General features: G+C 40.7%; 1 protein-coding gene and 1 long non-coding RNA gene across 4 annotated transcripts in view; one reads left to right on the top strand and one right to left on the bottom strand.

Annotated features, from left to right (window-relative positions):
• Positions 1 to 665: 665 nt before the first annotated feature.
• On the bottom strand, positions 666 to 1033 carry LOC118565328. The gene is made up of 2 exons (XR_004932311.1): positions 943 to 1033; positions 666 to 738 (listed from the first exon to the last, which is right to left on the bottom strand). It is a non-coding gene; the product is annotated as an uncharacterized LOC118565328 (long non-coding RNA).
• Positions 1034 to 4823: 3790 nt separating this feature from the next.
• LOC118565316 (calcium-dependent secretion activator 1-like) overlaps positions 4824 to 27017 on the top strand; it is a 34674-nt gene continuing 12480 nt past the window's right edge. Inside the window, exons 1-2 of one of the 3 annotated variants that reach the window (XM_036145536.1) lie at positions 4828 to 5063; positions 5150 to 5660. In XM_036145536.1, coding sequence (XP_036001429.1) covers positions 5179 to 5640 — 462 coding nt within the window. In that variant the 5' untranslated portion in view covers positions 4828 to 5063; positions 5150 to 5178 and the 3' untranslated portion in view covers positions 5641 to 5660. Of the gene's footprint in view, positions 5661 to 27017 lie in introns of those variants that run through there. The other 2 variants (XM_036145538.1, XM_036145546.1) reach the window with 2 other exon arrangements.

Raw genomic sequence — 27017 nt, 5'->3', positions numbered from 1 at the left:
AAATATATAAATAACAATATACATAAACATATATTTACATATATGTATACATATATATATACATATATACATGTACAAATATTTATATAAACATATATGTATATTTAATATGAATAACATGTAAAATATTTCAGCAGCTAATTTCCTAGTAGTTGATAGTGTTAGTACATCCACTGACTGTAGAATTACCTATGAAACGATTGCACACAGCCAGAAAACTGCTTTTTGTTGTGAGAGTAGGGAGTAGCAAGGTGGCGGCCAGTGACTTCAGTTTTTAGGCAAAATCAGCACTCCAGTGTATTATATAGCTCAGTGGGTGTAGCATGGCTTCATAGCAGGGCACCCTGCTGGGAAGGGGATGGGAGTAGTTCTTGGTGCCTGAAAAAGTCTGAAATTCCTCTGCTTACAACCCATTCTGATTTTTCATCATGGCTTGATGGCACAACAATGCCATTGTAAAAGAAGTTAAAGATGGCAAGTACTTCTCCATTATATATATATATATATATATATATATATATATATATATATATATATATATATATATATATATATATATATATATATATATATATATATATATATATATGTGTGTGTGTGTGTGTGTGTGTGTGTGTATTTCATTACATTAGCCAAACCTGAACATACTTTGTATTTTTTTTTTTCAAGTTGTCCCACTTTTTTTTGGCCTGTTGTGGCTCAACTTCACCCTCCAGGCCCGTTTTTTGCAGGATTGTTCTAAACAAGAGAAACGAGAAGAGATAAACACACAAGGATCACTACTATCACAACTATAAGATTAAAAAAAGTGACATCTGGGCATCATTTGATGTGATCAAAAGATTATATTTGTACGTTGGTGTTTGAACAGGACTTCTTTGAACTTGTGTGACTTTTACATACAAATGCAACATGTATATGGAATTATGCCTCAACTCTTACCTCCATCCGACTGCGGCAGTATTTCTGGCCCCGGTAAAGAGGTGGTTATTTTGCCCACGGAGTTTTATCAACTCCTCTTGTATGCTCCCTGCTGCCTAGAACAAAATGACATGTAAAGCATATTTCTGTTATGTCAACAGGCAAAATGACTGTTCTGTATAATTACGCCAGTATTGTTCTTCAAGTGAATTATACTTTAAGCCTTATTATACTGTACTGTAAATTAACTATACGTTATTGAGTATTCAAACAAAACTTTTGCAGTATTGACAGCCCAGTACAGCTGGACTGATGTAATTTCTTCAGCTGCATTAAGCTTTGGCAGTGCTAATCATTTGTAATAAACTGTATGAGAATAAATTGATCGGATTTGTGAGGGACACGGCTATCAGCACAGTTACAATAAGATGTAGGTTAAAATAAAAAATCGTGACATTTTTATGAAGGCTTTTAATGTTGCTGAACGTCTCGTATCAACAGATTAGCTCTAAGCTTTAGCTTTAGCTGGTCCTACAAATTCCGGTGGCTCCGTTACTGTCATGTATTTTAATAGATGTTCAGTTAAAAAAATAAAAACAAACTGCTTACATTTAAAGCTGTACTCAGCACTACTGCCAGCGCTGCTGCTGCTTTCCATTAGTCTTGATGAAAATCCACCTTCTTTTTTCTTCTTCAACTACTAAAAAAAAGCAAGCAAAGCACCTCGGGAAATCTTATGGCAGGCGAGGCCACTGAGGACAGTAGCGGTGCATCCTCAGAATTCGGGGAAAAGGAGGACGCATTTGAAGGCTGCATTTTAAGCATCCTCAGAATTTTTGCCAAATGGGACAGCCTCCGCGCATCGTTGTGACGTCACCGGCCTTAAAATGCGTCCTTCGAAGGACGCAGCCGCCGAAATGAGACACAGCTTTTGTCACAAGAATAGCAAAGACTAATTTTTTTTTTTATGGAGAAATTTGTTTTTCTAACTAAAACAAAATCTATGGATATTAAACAAATCAATGCAGCCACAGAAAATCTGAAGAAAATATACCCTCAGGATCTTCAAGAGGACTTTACTGCAAAGTTTTGCCAGTTCATCTCAATGGTTAAAGAGGAAAAATCAGTCATGGCCATGTAAAAGAAGTTCCTAGAGCTAGGCTTGAAGGATGCTTTCCCTATGCAGACATTTGCCTTGGCATGTCTCTAACATTACCAATTGCAAACTGTTCAGGAGAACGATCACTTTTGTTATTGAAACGAGTGAAAACACACCAGAGAGCAACAGTAACAGAAAAAAAAAACTGAATGCCTTTGCCCTGAGAATGGATTTACAACCTCCCTGGATTTTGAAGACATTATTGAGGATTTTGTCTGATCAAAACTCAAGAGAAATCTGTAAATGTAGGTTTTCCATTTAAAAATCCAAATCTGAATAAGTAAAATGAATATTAAAATTAAAGGTAAAATGCATATCAATTAAATGTATAATATATGGCTATACCTTCTACTATTAAGAAATTAAATTTCAAGAACAAATCAAGTATATTCAAATCTCAAACAGTTTTCTTTCATCCTATGTATACATTTTGTTATTTCTCCACAATATCATGATCAGGCTGTCAAGACGTGCTGCGATGGAGACCTGAGATGCTGGAAGGCTGAAGATTATCCGTGAGTGGAGCATGCTAAATGGTTTCTTCAGTAAATGCTGCTGCTAATTAAGATTTTCTACAAAATGTAATTGCTTACATTTATTTGCTGTGTTTACAAAGCAATGCTGACACTTATTGGAGATTTACTGGCACTAATGTCATAACAATGACATTCGCAATGGTTAAGATAAGGATAATTTAGTAGCATTTAACAGAGCCTTGTAGTAACGAATAAATACGGTAATAAAAAATTGCCTGATAGACAGTTTAATATACGACACATGACTTTTTTTGATATACAAAGACCCAACTTCTCGTAACCAAAGACTACACTATGTAAAATGTGAATTAACTTTTATTAGTAACTTTGGTACGTTTCAGATTTCAATTAATAAATAACATTGATGGAGGTGGCTCCAAAAAATACAGTCTGCCCAGTATAGTGGGATGCTTTTGATTTTAAAACCCTAAGATCCATAAATTCAGTACGTCTCCCAAAAATAAGTTTAAATCTCATTCTAATCAGGATTTTTAAACTGCGTGTCATGACATAAACTTTAATTTTTAAATTCTATGTTACAAGACAACAGTGAGCTTGATATGCTTGACAGCCAGTAAACAGATTTCATGAGTTACCATGGTGACCTTGCTCAGGTAAATAAAGCTGCTGTCATAATTAAATACATTAGCTTTTGGCAAGGCAAGGCAAATTGCTTTACATGATCAAAATACAGGGAAAAAAACACAGAGAAAAGCAAGTAGTAGGTTCTAGGTATGCAGAGTAGGCTGGAGCTAGACGACCTGAGTGGTCTGGAGGGTTGATACACTGATAACAAGTCTGTGATGTATTTAGGTGCTAAGCCATTCAGGGATTTATAGACTAACAAAAGTATTTTAAAGTCTATTCTCTGAGATACAGGGATCCAGTGTAAGGACTTTAGAACTGGGGTGATGTGCTCTACTTTCTTAGTCTTAGTGAGGACACGAGCAGCAGCGTTCTGGATCAGCTGCAGCTGTCTGATCCACTTTTTAGGCAGACCTGTGAAAACACTGTTGCAGTAATCAATTCGACTAAAAATAAGTGCATGGATTAGTTTTTCCAGATCCTGCTGAGACATTAGTCCTTTAATCCTGGAAATGTTCTTCAGGTGATGGAAAGCCGACCTTGTTATTGTCTTTAGATGCTTTTGGAGGTTCAGGTCTGAGTCCATCACTACACCCAGGTTTCGGGCCTGATCAGTGGTTTCTAGCTGAAGCAGCTGGAGCTGTGCGCTAACTTTTGATCTCTCCTCTATTGGTCCAAAAATTATTACTTCAGTTTTGTTTTTATTCAATTGAAGAAAGTTTTGCCACATCCATTCATTGATTTCTTCTAGGCATTTTCTTAGTGGTTGAACTGGTCCATAGTCACCTTGTGACATGGTGATTTAGAGCTGTGTGGACCCTTGGGGAACCCCACATATAATTTTTGTCGTCTGGGATGTAAAGTTACCTACTGACACAAAAAAGTCCCTGTCCTTTAAGTAGGATTTAAAACAGTGGAGAGCTGTACCAGAAAGGCCGACCCAGTTTTCCAGGAGTTCTAACAGAATGGAGTGATCAACAGTATCAATGCTGCTGCACTGAGGTCCAACAGAACCAGCACTGTGGTTTTTCCACAGTCTGTATTTATATGGATGTTATTAAACACCTTGATAAGGGTGGTCTCTGTACTGTGATGAGCATGGAAGCCAGACTGGAAAACATCAAAGCGGTTGGTCATCGTTAAGAAGGTGTTTAATTGCTGAAATACAGCTTTTTCAATAATCTTACAAATAAAAGGGAGGTTTGAGATGGGCCTGTAGTTCTGGAGAAGTAGTTTGTCTAAATTATTCTTTTTAAGCAGTGGTTTGATAATTGCTGTTTTTAGAGACTGGGGGAAAACACCTGACTGAAGGGACGTGTTTATTATCTGAGTCAAAGCTTTTGGCTCCATGGACTCGATATGTCGCTACTGTCAGCTTTCTGTCTCTTTCTCTCTTCTTCCATTTGGCAATGTAGGTGAACAAAAACAACCTCGACATTGTAACAGTCAAATCCACCTCGAGTCAAAGAAAACAATCTTTTAATTGAATCCAGGTAAAGGGAGTAGCGTCTATCTCTACCCAGCACAGATTTATTTTCAACTGCCTGTGTGTCTTTTGTTGTGGGTTTAAAAAAACAAAACAAAGTGACCCCTCCTCACTGTGCTCCAGCCTCAGCCTATCTCTGCTCGCAGCCACAGGTTGCTCACCTGTGTCTCGAGCTCTACGCAGGCAGCAGCGGGCGCGCGCTGCCATACCAACACATTGTGTCTGCGTGTGAAGGAACGAAGCTCGTGCGGCGACATCTTCATATTAACCCGGAAAACTCCGCCTGCCTGCCTGACGTCGTCACAAGGAACAGTGGCTCACTCGGGTCGTGACTCCAAACGCAGCACTTGTTCCAGCAGGAAACCGGTGGTGACAGGTGAAGTGCCGACGGCAGCGCCACGTCAACCAGAGCAAACAAACTAACTCAGGCGCTAACAGGAGTTTCCCGTTTGATTTTGCTAGTCTGGAGCTGAGCTTTGCCTCTGGTCACCATGCTGGACCCTTCCTCTAGCGAAGACACGGGCGCGGAGTCCGACCCAGAAGTTGCCCGAGAGCCTCAGAGGAAACCGTCCGTCCTCTCGGCGGCAAAGAAGGGGGGAAACGTCTGGCGGACGGGCGGTGAGCGGCTGCAGTCCACCGAATCTGGAGGCGCCCCCGGTAGAGGTGCGAAGGGCTCCCCCTCTGCAGGTGACGATGAGGAGGAAAAGAAGGAGCGAGAGCGCGCCCAGAAGGAGGAAAAGGAGAGGAGAACCAAGCTGCAGATCTACGTGTTCGTGCTGCGGTGCATTTCCTACCCGTTCAACGCCAAGCAGCCCACCGACATGGCCCGCCGACAGCAGAAGGTGAGACCGAGCAGCGCGCTGGACACAGCTTCCCTGGGCTCTCAGCCGCTCTCTGACTCATTGGCTCTAGCAAAGCCTTCAGACAAACATCACAACCTTACATTGTTTTGAACGAATATGGCACATAGCACAGTCCCACATCTTCTAATTTCTGAAAAAAAAAAAAAAATAATAATAGCAGTTGCTTTGGTTCTCCAATAGCTCCCATTACACTTGTTTTAGATGCAGACCAGTGGCAGCTGTTCTCCAACTTTACAGATGCTTCCAAAATTTACACAATTGGCATAGCATGTTGCAAATCCCTGTGTGATGCAAGAACAAAACAAAACACAAAATAAATCACATTTGGCATCAGAGGTGCTGTTAGAACCCTGGGACATGGAAACTATTTCTTTATTAAATTATCACACCCGTCCATCACTTCCCCTCTGTCCTTTACACGCCTGCTAGGTGTTGCTCACCTCCCGGTTGCAAAGGGAAACGGACACTAACAATCAAAGGAATCTTGATAGGAAGGAAGGAAGGATCTACCAGTTTATGCTGTCTACATATCAGAACACAAGCAAAAAGTGACAAGTGAATTTCTCCAATGTGGGATCAATACAGCCTATCTTATCTTATCTTAAAAACAAAACCAGTCTCACAGTACTAACCGGACACTTAAAACAGAAACGTTAATAGCATTTATAGTTTTATTAACCACAAATCAATCAATAATTACACCGTTGCCACAAACAATGTAATAAATTGATGATTATGGCAGGAAAAATGTCATCTATGACATTTATTTATTTTCAGTTAAATTCTGGTTCTTAAAGTTAAATTCAGTGTCTGCTAAAATGCCAGGTTATTTCAAATACTGCAGGAAAACAATAAAGACCTGCAACATCTTCATTCAGTTTTTAAGTGAAGTTTAAGATAATGAGCTCATTGCACAGAAGATTTGTCACTTCTTGCCATTCTGATCTCTAACACAGAGTCTAATACTATTAATAAACCATATTAACATTTAATCCTCCAAAATGGAACAAATATAGCTGAAGTCATTGATTGATGGCGCTGGCCAGCAACACTGTCTTAGGGGCTAAGCCCTGGGTGGTATGGAGTTATATCTGTGCCTTTGAATTGAGCGCGCAGGAACCAATCCGAGCGAGCGGTGAGACAGGTATTCAGTGTTTAAACATCACGCACGCATGCTCTAAACCTGTCTGCCACGCACTCAACTCTGATAAACTCTTCTCACCCACTATCCTCGCGCTCAGTTCCGCGTCTGCTCACACTCGACCTGCTCATTCAACGCTCAGCACCAGCTGTGCGCTCGCTCGGCTGTTTCTCCGCTCGCTCGACTCCGTCTCTGCGATCGCGACTTCAAAAACTGTTCACTCCACCAGCCAATCACAGACAGCTTTTTTTTCTCTCCATCCAATCAGAGTATGGCTTGCAAATACTGCATTCGGATGGATTAAATCAAAATGCTGCAGTTTTTGGAAGAAATTACTAAACATAATGGTGGGATTAAAGAAATCCATGAACAGCTTAAAGTAGAAGCTTTTTCTCCTCGTACCCTGAGATCTATTGACAAGATTACATGGACGTGCAAAGACATGCGTACATTTGAGCAGCACCGCTACAGTGACATGGCCTGAATGGCAGGTATCACATTATTTTTTTTTAGTTGCCATCAATTGCAGGCTCCTCCTGACTCTTTCTCACCTCATGCTTGATGACTAATGTCTTCCACTCATCATCCACAACTATTCCTCTACATTTGAAGTTGTTTCTCTACTAAAGCTACAGGGGAACAGAATATTTCAACCTTCCTTTTCTCTGAAACAATCTGTTCTCCCTAAATCTAGAACAGAGACCAATCACATCATGTTTTGGCTTATTGCTTTGGGTTTTTTCTCTCTCACCTATTTCAACTATTTCAATAACTTTGGAAACTCTGCTAGACTTTTTTTCTATTTATCCAGTAATGTTTTATAGTTTACATTAGAAAAGTGGTTTTAATAAAAATAAGGAGAGAATTCTGATCCTGTACTTGTCGTGCTCAGTGACTGAGCTTCCAGTGGTTTGTGGCAGTAAATAAAAAAGTTTTAGTAAGACTGACTGCGTGTTAGGTTAAACTATTGTTCAAGTGAACAAGACTCAAATTAGAGAAGACTGTACTTATTTTGGCACAAAAACGACCCAAAACAGAAAACTGGGTCAAAAACGAGAACACGTTTAATTCTTTTACTGGGGGCCACAGGTTCAACAACAAAAAAACCTTGACATCTTTGGGCTGAAGAATCCTCCTGTCGGGCTGTTGTTATTTTGTTCATAAAGCCATAATGCTGCAGGGTATCTTATTTCAGAGGAACTAAATTTCACACAACATGGGCTCACTGTTATAAAGGCCAAACTCAATGCCTCCTCTTGCCTGATTCTCCCACTGCTGTCCGTTTCCCTCGCCCTCCGGCTAGCCCAGCATCCACCTTCACTGGCTGCATCTCTTCCTCCTCTCTCAGGTGGTCTGAGAGCATCCTTCAACAGGATCGTCTTCACTGGCAGTTGTTTAAAAATAACTCTGTAAGCTTTGGTGTGGTTTCTAGTAATTCCTGAATCTAACAGGTTTATATATTTTTTCTTTTCTAAACACTGCTCTCAAGTTTCTTTACTGATGTTTTAACAACCTTCACTCAGTCACAGCGGAAGTACAAAACCAAAAACTAGCTTTTCATGTTCTGATTGGTCAACCCATGGATCATAAATCAGTGAGGCCACATGGGCCACTTTTAATTTGGGAAAAATCAGCTGCCATCAACCTGCATCTACAGTTCCAGACATGTCTGGCAAGTTACAAACATTGATATGTTACATCAATGGCTACAAAACAACAGATTCTTTTCCTTCTCATCATGTGACATCAACATGGTAGGCCCCTAACCCTGTAGGCCCCATGTTTGGTGTCTTGTTCACAAGACACCAAACATGGGGCTTTTTAGTTTGTTTAATGACAGGATATGGGATGGGTTGGTTCTAAACACTATAACCTTTATAGTGTTTTGATTTATCACTGAAAGGAAAATCCAAATTATTGGGAGGGTAAGGCACCCCCTGATAAAATGGTAGGGAAACGTTTTTGTTGCATAGACTTTATTGTTCTATTATCTGATGCAAGGCACTAACAGTGAAAATAAAATAAAAAATTCTTAACACTGAACACAAAGTGAAGGGTAAACTAAAACTGAAACGAACATTTCATTTGGCCTTTTATTTACAAAATGTAAATAGTTGGTTGGTTTACTCAGGCTAGTATAAAGCTCACATCCTCCTCTTTATCACCTGTCATCCTTGTCCCTTCAGTCCTGCTCAATTAAAAAAGCGGTAATAGATGTAGGGCTGCAACTAACCACTATTTAAATAACTGAATAATCGATTTTTCATTTTATTTAATTATTTTTTTATTCCCATCATTTTTTTTCCAAAATACAACATTTGGACTAACAGAGCAAATAAGCTGTAAAACTGCAGCGTCAGGTTCGGTGTGGGTGCACCTCACTTTTGTCCTGGTGCTCCTAAGGAAAGAAACTGGAAATAACAAAGCAACCAGAGAAAACGCCCTGCTGACAATCAAATAAGATACACAGACTTTTCTCAGCACAAGCTGCACTTCCTGTAAACACTGCATGCTGCATTTCCTTGTACATATTGTTCCTCCAAGGACGTTGATATCTTCTTTAGGGGTTCTAATTTTTCTTCGAAAAGTCACAAAGATGTTTAATACTTTGTTTTTCTTTTGAAGATTTTACATTTTTGATGGTGTCCTGTATAGATGTTTGTTTTTTGCTTTACTATAAGTGTTTTTAATTTGTGTCTAAGGGTGGATATTGTTAAGAACCTCACCTTTTGATTCAATTTCAATTTGATATTGATTTAAATGTTTCAATATTGATTTATGTTGAAAAAAGGAGTAGAGTACACATCATTACATTTTAGATATTTATTTATATTTTGTCCATATGAACAGCTATACAGCTATAGTATAACAGTGCATGTATCATTAAATATCAGTATAGAGTACAAAAAGTAATGTATTATCACTGAAGTAAAGTGAAAGTAAACCTAAATTATTCTCCATTCCTCTTAGAAACTCAAACATTTCTCATCGTTTTTTAACAGTAACACATGTGAAAGTAAAGCTTTAGTGCAGTGATATTTGTAATGAATGTGGAGAGCGACCGCTAAAAGTATTCCAGAACTCAGTGCTGAACTAGGGAGATAAACAGGCCTGGAGGAATGGTTAATGAAAAACAAGTATATCAGTTACAGCTAATGTGATGATTTTTATTCCCAGATGGCCACTATAATATACAGCAAGAGCATACAGTATATATCAGGGTTAGGCAATAAATTGATTTAATCTATTAACATGAATTTACAGTTTATGAAGATCTAATTTTTGGAAAATCTCAATTTTGCTATGCAGATTCACTCATCGAGCTAGAGAATAACATGCAATGCTGAATATGTTTAGGAAAATATATTGTAAAATATTGTAAAGAGAAACTTTTTTTGAACACAAGACAAGGCACTTTAAGTTATTTGTTTACTTTTTTGAAGTTAGTTTGAAGTTGCACAAGTAAAGTGAAGCCTGTTCTAAGCTCATTGTGTAGAACTAATAGCAGCAAACTTTTAGTTATATTGTCGTTGTTTATTAAGGCAGGGCCGCCATCTTGTTTCACATCTTGTAGTTAGTTGCACTTTGAATTCAGGTCAACTCCCATACCAAATGCTTGACATAATAGCAAGTGCCTTTAATTTCTGTTTGTTAAAGGAAAAGGAAGGAAAAATGGATGAATCGGATTTGGTATAATAAAATCAGACATTTTATTTTTAAGCCTTATCACCCAGCCCTAGTATATAGCCTCTATAAGGGAAACTATAACAAAGCCACAGTTTCTTTTCTTTCAACAAAGTAACTTATAAACTTAACTTGAGTCTGACAAAATAAAGAACTGGAGAGCTACTGTATTTATAAATGAAATTATTCATGAGTAACCTCTGCAGAAACAGACTCCTTTATGCTACACCATAATCTTATCAATCGCCAGCATTTTTAGCACATCTGACTTAAGTTCAGATGGACTTTCCTGGAGGGCTTTCTTTTCACCTCAACTTTTCAGTGCACTTCACCTATGTGAGCCTATTTAATGGTGCTCAAAGTGACAGTGATGGACATGACGAGCTTGGGCCACAGTACTGGCCATCTCTCTCATAAACGGGAGGGACAGACTAGGAGGTTTAATTGGGAAGAGACTTTTGACTGTTGAGTTCTAAGCGACAAAGAAGGTTTTCATTGGCCAGGCTTGGACAAGTTTTCTCTGATACCTGCTGGTCAGTTCTGTCGCGCTGGTTCTTGAGTTGAAAGGTTCACTCTACGGCCGCACGCCAAGCAGAGCCTGAGTGGAGAGCAGGAGAAAAAGAAAAGAGAAGAGAAGGGAAGGGGTTTCAGGTGCCATGCTGCTGCAAAGAGAGCGTGTCGCGCGACAAGACATCCATGGGCTGAACCACTGGCCCACCGGGGAAATCCCTAGTAGTCCCAGTCTGCCCCTGTATTAACACTGCAGGAAAACTGTTTACTTTATTTACATTCGCGTTGTCCCGCCCGTAAAACGTGATACCACTCGAAGCTGTTGCTCATGAACCCAGTGGCCAGGGGAACTAATGAATCACAGGATTTTCTGAATCGAAATCATCGCAATCTGTCTGTGTCTTATAAGTGCATTCTGAGTGTCTCAAAATCCTATTTGTGATTACATATTGACAATTAATAACATTGATTCTTGAAAAGTTAGTTTAAAGCCCTGCCCCTCTCTCCCATTTATTTACCAGCAAATTAAAATGTAAGTGCAATAAATAAGGTATTTACTGTAAAATCAACCACATCGTTCTCATTTGTCACCCGGGCTGGAAGTAACATTCCCTATAAACAATCAGTCCTCCCCATCAACAATGTTTTAGTCAAAAGTTTCTCCTTTCAAACCAAGAGGTACCGTGCGGAACTACTTTGTGCAGTGTGTAGCCCGTGTTTACTTCCTGGTTCCTGAGCCAATCATATGAGAGTTCCCTGAGTTGTCAACACAGAGCTCAGCATTTGCTATTTTATATTGGCAAAAGAGCAGCAGTCTGCTAACATGGAAGCCAGTAAGAGAAGCAGACCAGAAGTAGATTAGAGAAATACAACATCATCTATCCCGTGTAAGTAAAGATTCATTAGGGTCGGGGGGAAGCAGATTTGACCGCATTTCACAGCAGCAACTGACCGTTGAGGAAACGGCATAGGCTGTTGTTAGTGGCAGGCAGTTGGCCCGTTTTGGATATCCATATCCCAGTGGGCAAATTTTTTTTTTCAAATATAACAAATTACTTTAGTTTACCATCTAATGTAGAACAGATTCCTGGATCAATGTGTGCTTCTGTGCTTTTTTGTCTCTCTTGTTGTGTCTCTGCTCTGTCCTCTCAAACCCCCAGTCGGTCGAGGCAGATGACCGTTCACACTGAGCCCGGTTCTGCTTAAGGTTTTTCCTTCCTGTTAATAGGGAGTTTTCCTTTCCACTGTCACTTCATGCTTGCTCAGTATGAGGGATTGCTGCAAAGCCATGTACAATGCTGACGACTCTCCCTGTAGCTCTACGCTTCTCCAGGAGTGAATGCTGCTTGTCAGGACTTTGATGCAATCAAACTGGTTCCCTTATATAGGACATTTTTTGACCAATCTGTATAATCTGACCCAGTCTGTATAATCTGATTGAAATTGACTTTGTAAAGTGCCTTGAGATGTCATGTTTCATGAATTGGCACTATATAAATAAAATTAAATTGAATTGAACTTACTTTGGCTGAATAGTCCTCACTTGTCATCTTAAATTTAGCTTTGCAGCATCCTCGTCTCTCTTGACTTGGCAACCTGTAACCCTGTGACAGGAGGGAAGGAGGGTTGCATGTTGTTTCAATTTGAAACACTAGGTGTCATTACTTATTGCTCCTTCAGTCACAGAACTTTGAGGGGTGATAATGTTGCTGCTCTCTCTTCCTGTAACTTAGGAACAGCAACATCATGAGTTGCTGAGCCTGTAGCTTAATTAAGGAAAGCAATTACACCTCAACCACTCTCAGAACCTGACACAAGTCCTTTCTATGTGCTCAGAACAGTCAGAATCAACACTCCTCTGTGTTTTTTTCCCCCATGCACGGACAGAAGTACAAAACATCTGAGGTTGTTTTAAGGACATTTGACTGCAAAAGTCAGAGAGTTTCTGCTTTGAATAAACCTTGGTGCAAGTAAGCGCATGTCATGATTCAATTATTTGATTTTGAGCACATATAAGCGGTGCCTTTGGGATACTTTCTTACCTTTTAATCCCAACATATTTCAATCTAAACAGGAAATTTTTGCATATAAACACAGCTACTGTCATTAACCAGATGACAAGTTAACAGCAGCATCAGGCGAGCTGTCAGAGACCAACATTAAGGCTGGTTGTGCTTCGGGGCGTCGTGCAGGTACTGAATCCTCCTATGGGGTAATACAGCACATAGCTTACATGTGTTTGCATGGAATGGTGGGGCTTGGATATTAGTTTAGTGTCAATAAGTATTAATAATTCACAGCCCACCTATACCTGGTATTATGCGATGCGGCTTGGATTGTTCAGGTTTAAATAGTTTTAAAAGGAACTGGAATGTAGCTGGATGAGTCAGACCTTGTTTTGGATCAGTCATGCATGGATCGTGACAAACAGGTCAATCAAGTGCTTCACCTGTTTCTACAACGGCAAACCTTCAGAATGCTGAATAGGTACATTCTCCTGTTAATTCAAGTAGAGGGTTAGAAATGGATGAGAGTATACATACCGCAGCACTTGTGTTTATTTTTAAACAAGATGATGTCGCGGGTGGCAGCCTTGGTGCTTTGCTCTCTTAGCATTTGGATGTTTATTTTGGTCTTTGCTGCTATTCCATGGTGCCATGACATCACTGTATAAACCATTTTACGCAGTTGATATAGCTACATATGTAAATTCTCCAAAAAATGTCATAAAAAATATAACGGCAGCTTGTTGTTTTGTCAGGCCTAATGTCCCTCCTCAGTAAAAGGGTCGGTTGCGGTGGTGATTTGCAGCTACAACCACATTTGGAAAACTCCATCCACACCTCCCTTCTCTGTGAAATGGCGTGTCACAAATCCATTATTATGTTTTATATGGCTTGTGGAAGTGTTTGTGTTGGAGGATGTTGGACAGGCGAGGACAAGCTGACCAAAGGCTTTAACCTGGAGGCACAATTCAACTCATTGGGGCTGCAATACAAAGTCTCAGACGAAAATGCGGTGGGGAGCCCGCTGCGGCAGTACTGCCCCAACATGGAAACGTTACGCAGCCGGATGCCATTTGACAGCATTTAGAAATCATATAAACTTGTAGGTAATGACAGTGTTGTGGTCGCCACCTGCTGTGTTGGAACAGAAGTTTTTTTTTTATCCGTTTGTTCAAAAACCCGAACTTGAATTGAATTTTACTCACTTTTTGTCTCTCTAAACCCAGGAAGCAGTCTTCAGTAAAGTCTCCATAAATGAACTTCAGACACTCTTCTGTGATCTCTTTAGTAACTGCTGTGAAGTTAGTTTGAGGTTGAATATTGGATATTTACGCTCCATGGCTTCAGGAGTGATTACCTCATGTTGGAGGTGATACAGTGAGGCTGATCTGGGGCTGCTGCTCCTCGCTTTCCTCCTCTCAAGTGGAGCAGTCAGACATGCTAGCGGATTCACGGCTGGTGCATCAGTTGGGGGAGGAGTGAAGGGGGAATGCTGTTTGCTTGATGGTGTGCTCTGAGACAACCTACGTAGAAAGATAACCCGTTTTCTGACCATTTGAGCAACGCAACAAAGCTGACCACGCCTGAGCAGGTGCTTTGGTATTCACTTCTGACATTCACGTGGCCTCGTCAGTGCACAACACATATTATACCCCCAAAACCTACATCTCCAACCTCTTGGTTGGAAATGTAGCAGCGATGTAGGGGATATACCAAAGATACGAATGAGGTAAATGAGCAGGTATACTCTTGGTCTGTGGGAATGAGGACAGCAAATATCCTTGCCTTCAATCAACCTGGGTAATATCCACGTACGGGCAAAAAAAGAAATGGAAAAAAACCCACACTTTTTCACTGGAGTTTGGTTGTGAGGCCAGCTCGGACTGCACATTACAGGCACACAAAAATGATGGTTCGGTATGTACCTAGGTTCTTTAGTCACAGTTCAGTACATTTTCACAGCTGGTTAAAAGATCTTCCAGGGCAGCTAAGAAGATTCCTCCCAGCTAACTCAGACCCTTGTAAAATTAGGCCCCGCTAAAATTATTCATTTTTCTCGTTTGTCTTTGAAACCTTTTTTAAAGGGGAGGGGAAGGGGGAGGTTAGTATATGTATTTATTTTAAGGGATGTAAAGGCAGAGCTGTAAAGCATACTGCTGCTACAGTATGTGATTCAGTCACAAAGGCTAGTGATTCATTGATGTTGTTGTCAATATACCAAAATTTCAAGCTTGGTACAAATGTATAGAAAAGTAATTAATATTAAATACAATTTTTGATTCTGCAGACATTTCTTTTAATACATAGGGTTCTTTGAAATAGATCAGATAAATATAACTTACTGTATTTCTACTGTCTTGATCAGTGCAAAAACAAATTGGTAGTAGACATTTAAATCATTGTTTGGTGAAAAAATAACTTATATACCGCAAAACAGACTAGATAACCTTGACTAGAAGTAATAATACCCTAGAAAGAAACGTGGACTGTCGATTCATCTGAACAACTAGAATTGGAAAACTTCTTGACAGTGTAAACGATAAAGTGAATAGAAATGTTTGAGCATCAGCCTAGTTCACGTTCTCTGGTTTGTTTTTGTCAGTATTGGAATGTATAGCATGTAAAAATTTATTTTTTAACCTTACTTGTTTCAGTTAGCCATAGCTGATAGCTCCCAGTGTCAGCTATCAGTAGTAATGGGGTGGGCGTGCTGGTCATTTCACCTGTTCGTTATTCTGTACCTTTGTAGTTTTGGTCCTCTCGTATCTGATGAAGGGGGGTGGGGACAGCACCTGGTTGGGGGGGGGGCGCACCTGGTTGGGGGGGACAGCACCTGGTTACAGACTGTACCTGGCAGAACTCCAGTAGCTTTGCTCCACTGTTAGCCAGAGGAGGCTCACTGCCCTTATCTCAAGAATGTGCAAATGTTAAATATCCTAGGCCTCCTCCAGTTCAGCTTAAAAATGCCATACCCAAAAAAGGATTGATTATATCTATGGAACTACAAGGTTTATTTGAATTGTTCTGGTACCACGATAAAGGGAATACACCATGAAATATTTCTAAGGTCTAAAAATCTGTGCTTAAATTACTGGATGAATATGGCTCAAAGCAGAGAAAAATGCTTTTTCTAATCTGAATATCCTTTTAAATTTATGTTGTTGAAATCCAAAATATCTCTCAGTATCTGGTTGAACAAGAATCCGTACAAAGAAGGTGAAGCAGAGAAGTTTTACAGAGGTGCTACGTGATAGAAATCCCGGCAAACCTTCTAAATTAACCATTTTAGGAAAAATATGTCATTTAAAATTCCTCAGCGTTTTCTTTTTCTTTTTAGACCATTCTACCTTTTTGTTGGCTCCTGCCTCCTTGAACAGCCATTGTTTTATACCCAAAAGGCTCCAGCTAAAAGATGACTCAGTTCAGTCAATATGTCGCTGTCAATATGCCAACAATGAAACTATTCCGAGCAACCTTGGCTGGACTTTCTGCAGCGGCCATGACAGGATTTTCTTCTGCATTAGCACGAGCCAAAATAATGGGCAGAAAACAAAACACATTGGTGAGTTCCTTGTTATTTGGACTAATAATTATGATCATAAAAGTAATAATATAATAGTAATGCTTACATACAAGTCGGTAGACTGCTAGTAGTACCTGCAAAAGTACCTGCCCTTGGCCTGGATGAGAAAAATGCACCTTCGGATACAGCCCAGGTTTTTCAGTATTTAAGAATAAAAATTTCGCTCTATACTATTAATTTCTCTCAAAAGTCTTTAGATATTTAAAAGGCATTCATTCAAGTTTAGATATTCCTCTGCCCCGTTATCCGCAGCATCAGACAGAGAAGTCTCTGTCAAAGTTTTCAAATGCCTGAGTGAGATCATATATACTTAACATTATAACCCTGCTGAAAACATTGTGGTTAATGGTCGACATTTCCCAACACTCGCCTTTTCATAGAAAGAGCATCCATGCATAAACGCATAGCGTCACATTTCGTACTCATTAAATCATTGATTTCAAGTTCTTGTTCTAATTTTTACTGCCGTTTGTTAGATATTAATGAAAAGAGAGAGGGGGAGAGATAACGACATTGTGTTCAAAGCCAGTTATACAAATAAGACCAGTTCACTCTGTTGTGCAATTACACACTGTTTAAAGTTATTTAATGTTTAATAAATAACTCTCTGTCTGTTAGGTATTGTCTGGTGAATATCAGCTGATATTAGGACAATAGTTGAAAGGGATGATTCGAGCATTGGCAATCTTTTAACAGCAAACTCTGCACACGTGTAGAATAAGGAGTGACAACTTCTCTTCAAGTTCAAGAATTTATTAACAGAAATAAAATGAACATCCAGAGAACATCACTATATAATGCAGTTTATTATGCGAATGAACACTATATTTCAATCAACAAATCCTCTTTACGAGGCTAGTGAAACTTAACTAAAACTACTAAGAAAAATGAAGATATAAAGAAGCTAAGCTAAGGAACTATGTACACACCAAAAAGAAACAAAGAAAAAAACAAAGTGGTTGATCATCAGCATCATCAGAATAATTCTGTGAATCCTGGTTCACTGCAGATCTGAGTCAAAGAACCAAAGTTCATCTTAAAGAACATTCAGAACAACATTTGGCATGTATTTCAACCCATTCACAATGCAAATGCTGAGTTAAACTAAATGTTATTTGATGATATGACATCTTATTTGAGTTAAAGAACCAAATGTCATGTTTGGCTTTATATATTTGGCCCACATGCAGAAACACACTCGGCAGCAGAGATCAGTTTAAGCAGTTTATTTAACGGTCATGATGGTAACGATCGCTCAGGAGGTGATGAGGGAATGACGGGACCAGTACCTGATAAATCACTAAAGGGAAGGAGAGACGATTAGATGAAGAAGGTCACAGGGGAAACGATCTGAGGTACGTAAGCTTACCACCGGACGCGGCAACCGGACCGGGGGAGGACGGTAAGGACTCAGCGTGCTGTAGTAGATGGTGGCAGGTGCTCCAGAGACCGGGGGCGTAGGCGGAGGGTGGTCCGAGCAGCATTGCCGATCCAGGACAGTAGGGGGAACCAGACAGGCTCGGGGTGCACAGGTGAATCCGAGAGGTGGACTCAGAGTGGAGGTTTTCTCGAGAGGGTTCTCCAGAAAGGAGACGAGAGCACTTGGGAGGGAACCTGGGAGACACAGAAGTAAGCGGTTAGCTCGAGGGAATCTATCTCGGAACAGAGACAGTGGCCTGCAGTCATACCACAACTGATAACACTCTGGCATCCTCCTGCTGTCCGCACGCAGTTCTTGTAGCATGATCAGGCGCTGCTGAACCAATCCCCGGTGTGCGTGCCCCGCCCTCCAGTCAACTGGAAACACCTGCGGAGAAAAGCAGACAGAGGCAGAGCCAGCAAAAAAGCATGGCTCTCCTGACTGAGTCCTGTCACCAAAGTTCATCTTAAAGAGCATGAAATGGTTAAATTAGCTTAACTAATTCAGAACAACATTTGGTATGTGTTTCAACCCATTCACAATGCAAATCCTGAGCCAAACAAAACATTATTTGATAAAATAACATTTTAAAGAATACTTTTCTCAGTAAAATCATTAACATTAGGGACACTTGATTTTATTAATGCGATTTATTCTGGGAGCTAGGGGTCGCTGTAGCGATCGGTCGCTAAAATCAGTTAAACCTAAAGTTAAACAAAACGCCTTTAAATCAACATTATTATTCCATATTAATGCGGCAATAACACTCATAGCACCAATCGAACGATGGTGGAGCGAAACAAAACAAACCTTATGTTTGAAATGAACCGTAGTTGAATATCCAGAAACCGGAAGTTACCGGGATCTAATAGTATTTAGGCTAGCGGATTTCGGCACTAATTTTAAAATACTCCGGCTTTATTTTCGTCGTAATGACTGGGCCGAATAACATAAACATTAATATCCAATCAATTTATGAAACCCTTGTGGAGATAGTGTTTGTTATAACCATGAAAACACACTTGAATTACATCAGAAATGACATGGCTCGAAGAATGCTAGCGGGAGCTACAATGGTTAGCTCCGTGTGTCCAATGTAAAAACACAATGTGACCGCATCACACAAACCTTCCAAACAACCATTTACCTCTCCCTGCTCATCCTCTGCCAAACCTGTCAGTGCCTTGTGTGAGTTCAGTTCACTTTGGCCATCCAAGGGAGAGCAGTGGTCCAGGGAAACATTGGTTCTATTAGCAGCGGGCTAGCGGCTCTGCGGCTAGCCGAAACGTACTTGGAACAGGGTAGGCCGGTCAGACGTCCTGCTTGCAGTCTCTGAGCTCTCAGTTTGGGATACTGAGTCCTCTGTCGGCTTTTGGCCGCTCGACATTGTCTGGAATCAGCTTCCTGCAACAGCTGAGAAGAATAAACAAAGCTGGTCTTGGCAAAGGGATTCTTTGCTCCGGCGTCTGATGCAGAAGTTAAGACTTAACTCTGATTCGGCCGGCAGTTTCTTCGATGCCAGTCAGGTCCTCTGCTCCGCAGAGGACGAGAATTTCCACCTTTGTCTGTCCATTGAAGCGATGGGAGATGAGTTTCACAGAAGGCCATGCATGGAGGCCCATGTGGCCAACTCCTCAGTAAGGAAAGTAGCTATTGGCTGGTCTAAAAGTCGCTAGAAGTCGCTGAATGACGTCATCGCCTAATTTCCATAATCTGCCACATGATGTGATGTGCATGTTATTGACGCTGTGGGAGAAATAACGTTGTTAGAGAGAGACAAAAAGTGAGTAAAATCACTCAAAATATATAGAGCTACTTTTTTTTGTCCATTAATGTTTATTTATTATTATTTTTATTTTATTTTATTTATTTTTTTATTTTTTATTAATGTTTATTTTATTACAATACTAACCCTCCTCCTTTACCCAGGGTTTGAGACCGGCAAAATGAACCATAAAGAGACACTATGGCGGAGTTACAATTTGTTTCTCTTCAACTTTTTTTAACATTTTCTTTTTTCTCTTTTGGTCCACTAAGGAGCCTACAAATCACGGTAAAACATGAACATGTGGCTGCGTGAATCAAAAGCCGTTATTTATTTAAGATAAAATATTTCAAAATCAGTTATTTATAATCAACCTGCGCCGTCAATCCTGGCGCATGCGCGCTTCATTTGCAGTCTGGACGCTGAGGGTAAACATGCTGTGGCTCTGACTGCAGCGCTGAGAGGGACTCCTGCAGTAGCGGGAGAACGGGGTTGGGACTGAGGAGGCAGCTCACGGCAGTACCTGCCGCTGGAGGACAAGAGTATGAACGATACGTGCTTTCACGTAAGAGTCTCCAAAAGTCGCTAGTCGCTTTTTTGAAAAAGAGTCGCTGGAGGGGTCTGAAAAGTCGCTAAATATAGTGACAAAGTCGCTGAGTTGGCAACACTAAGAAGTGTGTAATAAAGAGAGCTGAGCTAGGCTCATAGCAGGCATCCCCTTCTGTGAGGGGATGTCTCTGCGTGGACATGTGAAATGACTTGCTCACAATCCATTTTGATTCCTCTCCCATGTCACATGTTGCCAATTCAATCTAATTTTATTTTTCTCATAATGGCTGTAATGGCACAGCAACTCATTTTCATTGATTTATCGTTTCGCTCATTCATCAACAATCTTAATTATTTTGAAATAAAAGCCTGAATGAAAAAAGAAGAAGCATGATTACAAATATTTTGCTGGAGTTCTCGAAGCGCTCACAATGTAGTGTAGGAAAAGTCTTTTAGCTGAGCAGTTGTTTTTATGTAAACATTTGTACTGTATAACAGTTGTGTAAACGATTAACATCACAGAAAAAGGCTAAATATAATGCTCTGGGTCATAAAACAGTATACAAATTGATGAATAAATGGGAAAATGTTATTTAGCTGTCTATTTGATTTTATTAGCATAATAATAGGCCAATTGTTAACATGAAAGTGGGTTTGTGATACAATTATTATTGTTAATGGCATATCATTACAATTTAATTTCAGATGTGAAAGAATCCGTGGCAGGTAGGCAAGGCAAGGCAAATTTATTTATATAGCACAATTCAGTACAGAGACAATGCAATAGATGCAGACAATGCACATAGATAATTTTATTTACATATTTTTTTTAATTTAGAATCTGGTCTCCAAGACGTCCCCCTACCACGCAGTTTGGCTGGTTTGTTGATGAACTGGGACCTTCATCAAATAATTAGTTTACATGTAAAACCAGTTAAACTAAAAAGTATACTGCTCTAAGCCATTGCTGAATAAGTAAATTGTTTTTTTTTTATATAAAGCAGTGATTCACAACAGATCTATCAAATCTGTCAAATATACAGATTCAAATTAAGGTTTAAACATAATTTCATGTTGATTGTAGTTATAATGCAGTGCACTGAAAATATGTTTATAATGCCACATTCTCTCTCTAAAGAAGCTCAACTGATTGCATCAAGTCACAGACTTTCAAGCGATTCCAAGCCCCGTTCATGTTATAGTTTGAAATTATGATGGCTGAATCTGCTGGTTACAGTCTTTCTGATCAGCTGAGGCTTGTCAATCTGACTTTGTAACTCTCTGTCTGTCAAAGGTTAAGTTGAATTTGGAATGGACTTACTTAACCTTTGGTAGTTTGTTTTTACACCGTGGAGTTTTGAGAGTAGCATGCGGTAATAAAAATCAGTAGAAGATACAGACCTGGGAAAAGCAGCTGGTGTGTTTGAGGCAATCTATAGATGGCCCAATATTGAGGATATTTTTTTACAGAGTTGCTTAAAAGAATGAAAAGTAATATAGAAAAAAAAATGAGACGATAGTGAGTTTTGTTTCATTTGTTTGTTTGTTTTTTTAAATAGGTTTAAACTTCAGGCATCTGTATTGCTTTATTCCTAAAATACTTGAAGCTTTTATGGTCTTCTCTGATATTGTTCTCCAAGCATGCCTTAGAAACCAAGTGGAAAAATATAATTAGATTAAACCTCCTCATGAAAGACCTTATGATGGAGGAGGTTCAGCAAGATTTTTTTTGTGTTGTGGGCACAATCTTTGGCTAAACAGTTGCGCTTGAGGCAGCCTTCATCCTGTTCAGTCATTTATCCGTTTCTGCCAGGTTGCATAAGACAGATTATTTTATAAGGATATACTTATACTCCATGCCTGTGGAGTGTTTTTGTAAACCACAAAACTCTGAAAGTACTAAACAGCCGGACAGCAAGTTTAAACTGTGGCCCAAGGTTCGGAACAGAACACTTGACAGACAGTTTAGCCCTTTGCATGAGTTTGAGCTTTCCTGCAATCGGTAAAGTATAAATGATAAGACCTGGACCACCAGGGTGTTTAAAACCTTTGGTCTTAAACAGATTTAGTCAATCGTGAAAGACTTAAAACAAAAAGTAGAATTGATACTAGCTCAGTCTAGGGTTCTGGAGAAGCCTGGAAAAATTTGGAATTTTATTTCTGAACAAGTATGTGAAATTTTACTCTGAAAGTATAATTATATTTGCAGACTATTAACTATTCTGAAGCTTTATGAGGTTATATGCAGAACGGGAAAGTGCGGGGTGAGTTGCATCATTCAGTTTGAAGAAGGGGTGCAGCATGAACGTAGTGTGTGTCGAACTAGTAACAGCTAGGTTGTTAGCTATTTAGACCGGGTGGTTTTCTCCTGGACAAGAACTTTAATAACTGTTTTATGTTGCTCTCAAACGTAGACGCAAATAAACAAAGGACGATTAGCCTAGTGGGGGGCAAGTAAAGCCTGGCGCCCTGCCAGGCTCTTAATACGCTGGGAGAAACCCTGTGCTAGGAATGATTAGAACTGCAGAGAGGATCATCCCAACTGACTTAAATCACTACCTTTCCAGGTCCAGTGCCAGTAAAAGGGCAGTTAACATAGCTATCACCCAACTCATCCTGGTCACTGGTTATTCAGACTTTTACCCTCAGGTTGGCCTTACAGAGCGCTGATGGCTAAAATGAGTCGGTACAGAGCCGATATCTATCCCCAGGCTGTCCCTCTGATGAACGCCTCACAGCCAGGGTAGCCGGCTCCTCAACAGAAATCCATTGGCATATTTTCACTAACAAGGTTTTCTACCGCTTTTGTGTGTTGTATGTATAACATCCATCCATCCATCTATCCTCTTCCGCTTATTCGGGGTCGGGTCGTGGGGGTAACAGTTTCAGTAGGGTGGCCCAGACTTCTGTTTCCCGAGCCACTTGATTCCGGGGGAATCCCATGGCGTTCCCAGGCCAGCCGGGAGACATAGTCCCTCCAGCATGTCCTGGGTCTTCCCCTGGGTCTCCTCCCGGTGGGACTTGCCCGGAACACTTTACCAGGGAGTAAAAAAATATTGCATTAGCACAAGAAATGCAAGTTTGTAATACTTAAAATATATTATCCGGTAATTATTGCATTCTAAACAGTCCTTTGCATTATGAATATTGCAATGAGGATATATTTGACATATTGTGCAACCATACCATAAACGCTGCCATAAATATAGATGGGAATCAAAAAGTCTTCCAAAATTCTGGTTCCATTTGGTCATTAAATTCAGAGCTGTGTTCATAAAACTTCCTTGAGTTTAACCATACTGAGAACCTGGGTTTCAGATTGCATAAAGCACACACAGAAACGGAAATCAACAAACTGTAATCAAATCCTGTCAATAGAGCCCAACAGATTTGACTTTAACAATTGGAGCATTACTGCTTTCACTATAGTGCTCTGCTAAAGCCTAAAGCTTTATTAGATTTTATTCTGGGACTATTTCATGTTCAGTGGACACAAAAACTGAAAGGTACACTTGCAAAGGGAGATGTAAAAAAAGAAGCAAAATAAACAGGTAAAATATTAGGTACAAACCGCTAAGCTAATAATAGGGTTTTCTGTACAAAAGTGAGTCTGTAAGCAACTTAATCCAAGCACCTGTAGGTGTGTAAGGTTTATCCATAAGAAAAAAGTGGTTGTGAGGAGCCAAAGACATGTAAACACTTAGACATAAAAAAAGGGACACAGTATAAATACTCACATTCATCGCACACATCCTATACTCCCTGGTTCAGGTACCGGCACCACAGAGTGGTATTTAGACCCACGGGGTGAACACTATCATCAGGATGGGGGGGGGCACCGTAAAACCCCGACCTACCCACCCAGAGAGGAGGCCAACATGAACTGAACGGGCTGGCCAACAAGAGCTGTTCCTCCATTTCCCCAACCTCCGGATGGCAATCGGAGAACAGGGGTGTGAGAAAGACCCCGTGCCTGGTCAAACTTCATGTTGTTGCATGCTGTTCTTAAGTGTATTTAAAAATTGAACGGCCAAACAGGGGGCACCCAACGTAGCCCAGCCCCCTGTCGGACAGAACCACCCCCACCCCCCCGGTGCCTTTACCTCTCTCCCAATTTGTGCCCTACATATGTGTGTTGGGGGAATGTCCATCCATCCCTCCATCCATCATCTTCGGCTACCCCAGTCGGGTCACTGGGGTAGCAGCTTCAGGAGGGAGGCCCAGACTTTCCTTTCCCCAGCCACTTGGCCCAGCTCCTCCGGGGGAATCCCAAAGCGTTCCCAGGCCAGCCGAGAAACATAGTCTCTCCTGGGTCTCCTCCCAGTGGGATGTGCGCAGAACACCTCACCAGGGAGGCGTCCAGGAGGCATCCTAACCAGATGCCCGAGCCACCTCAATTGGCTCCTCTCGAGGTGGAGGAGCAGTGGCTCCACTCTGAGTCCTCCCTGGACTTCTCACCCTATCTCTAAGGGAGAGCCCAGAAACACCATGGAGAAAACTCATTTTGGCCGCTTGTATCCGGGATCTCGTTTTTTCGGTCATGACCCAAAGCTCATGACCATAGATGAGGGTAGGAACGTAGATCGACCGGTAAATCGAGGGGTCTGCCTTTTGGCTTAGCTCTCTCTTCACTCTGACACCAGTCATACAGAGACCTAACAGCCCTTATTACAGGGCCCGGTACTCCATACTTCTGGAGTACCCTCCACAGGACCCCCCGAGGGACACGGTCGAATGCCTTCTCCAAGTCCACAAAGCACATATAGATTGGTTGGGCACACTCCCACGCACCCTCCAGGATCCTGCAGAGAGTATAGAGCTGATCCAGTGTTCCACGTCCAGATCGTGTTGTTGCCACACTGCTCTTCCTGAATCCAAGATTCAACTATCCGATGGACCCTCTTTTCCAGAACCCCGGAGTAGACCTTACCAGGGAGGCTTAAGAGAGTGATTCCTCCATAGTTAGAACACACCCGCCGGTCCCCCTTTTTAAATACCGGGACCACCACCCCGGTCTGCCAATCCAGGGAAACTGCCCCCGATGTCCACGCAATATTGCAGAGCCGTGTTAACCAACACAGCCCCACAACATCTAGAGCTATAAGGTACTCTGAGCGAATCTCATCCACCCCTGGGGCCTTGCCACCAAGGAGCTTTTTAACCACCTCGGTGACCTCAGCACCAGAGATGGGAGAACTCGACCTGAATTTCTCTGGCTCTGCTTCCTCAATGGAAGACGTGTTGGTGGGATTAAGGAGGTTAGGGAGGTAAGGGAGACGCTAACAGACTAAATATTTGACTGCATGGAGGGTGTGAAATCAGATGTAGTATACTTCTTATGATGTAGTGGACTATTTTTTTCTTTTAAAAAGGAGAGTGTTTTACAAGTATGGAGTAAAATAAAATAAGTTTCCAAGTACAATATACAGTTGCTTCCAAAAGGATTCCCACCCCTTGAACTTTTCCACATATTGTCACATTACAACCACAAACATAAATACATTTTATTGGAATTTTATGTGAAAGACATACACAAAGGGGTATACAGTTGCAGTTTTTATACAAATAAACTGAAAACAACATATTTTAAAAGTATTCCCCCCACCACCCCCCATCATTCAATATTTTGTGGAACCACCTTTTTCTGCAATTCAAGATGCAAGTCTTTTAAGGCTGTTTAGGGTTATTGTCCAGCTGGAAGGTGAACCTCCGCCCCAGTCACAAGTCTTCTGCAGACTCCAACAGGTTTTCTTCCAGGATTGCCCTGTATTTGGCTCCATCCATCTTCCCTGTCCTTGCTGAAGAGAAGGGGTTGGTGTGTTCAGAGTGATGTGCAGTGTTAGTTCTCCGCCACACATAGTGTTTTGCATTTTGGCCAGAAAGTTCAAGTTTGGTCTCATCTGACCTAAACACCTTCTTCCGCATGTTTGCTGTGTCCTCAACATGGCTTCTGGCAAACTTCTTATGGTTTTCTTTTAACAATGGCTTTCTACTTGCCACTCTTACATAAAGACCACATTTGTGCAGTGCACGGCTAATAGTTATCCTTTGGAGAAATTCCCCCACCTGAGCTGTAGATCTCTGCAGTTCCTACAGAGTCACCATGGACCTCTTGGCTGTATCTCTGATCAGTGCTCTCCTTGTTGGGCCTGCAAGTTTAGGTGGAGAACCTTGTCTTGGTAGGTTTACAGTTGTGCCCAACTCTTTTCATTTCCAGATGATGGATTGAATAGTGATAACTAAGATGTTCAAAGCTTGGAAAATCTTTTTATAGCCCAAGTCTGCTTTAAACATCTCCACAACTTTATCCCTTACCTGTCTTGTGTGTTTGTCTGACCTCATGCTGCTGTTTGCTTGCCAATATCCTCTTAACCAACCTCTGAGGCCGTCAGAGAGCAGCTGTATTTGTACTGAGATTAGATTACACACATGGTTCTATTCAGCCATTAGCAATCATCAGGCAACTTCTGAAGGCAACTGGTTACAGTCAGAGAAAAGGGGGCAGAATAATTTTCCTCACTACACTTTTCAGTTTATTTGTAAAAAAAATAAATAAAAATAAAACCATGTATGATTTTCTGTCTGCTTCACAATTGTATACCACTTTGTGTTGATCTTTCAGATAAGATTAAAATAAAATGTATTTGTTTGTAATGTGACAAAGAGTGGAAATGTTCACTGGGTATGAATACTTTTGCAATGTACTGTAGCCAATTGTTTCCAACATCTTGACCAAAATGGTAAATGTTAAGAAACAAGTAGTTACCATGTATAACGAATATGTCATCAAGTGCATCAGCACATTTATC

This window comes from Fundulus heteroclitus, chromosome 2 (genome assembly GCF_011125445.2).
Source record: "Fundulus heteroclitus isolate FHET01 chromosome 2, MU-UCD_Fhet_4.1, whole genome shotgun sequence".
Classification (NCBI taxonomy): Eukaryota; Metazoa; Chordata; class Actinopteri; order Cyprinodontiformes; family Fundulidae; genus Fundulus; species Fundulus heteroclitus.
The sequence above is the reverse complement of the archived record's forward strand: the minus strand, read 5'-3'. Positions and strand labels throughout refer to the sequence as shown.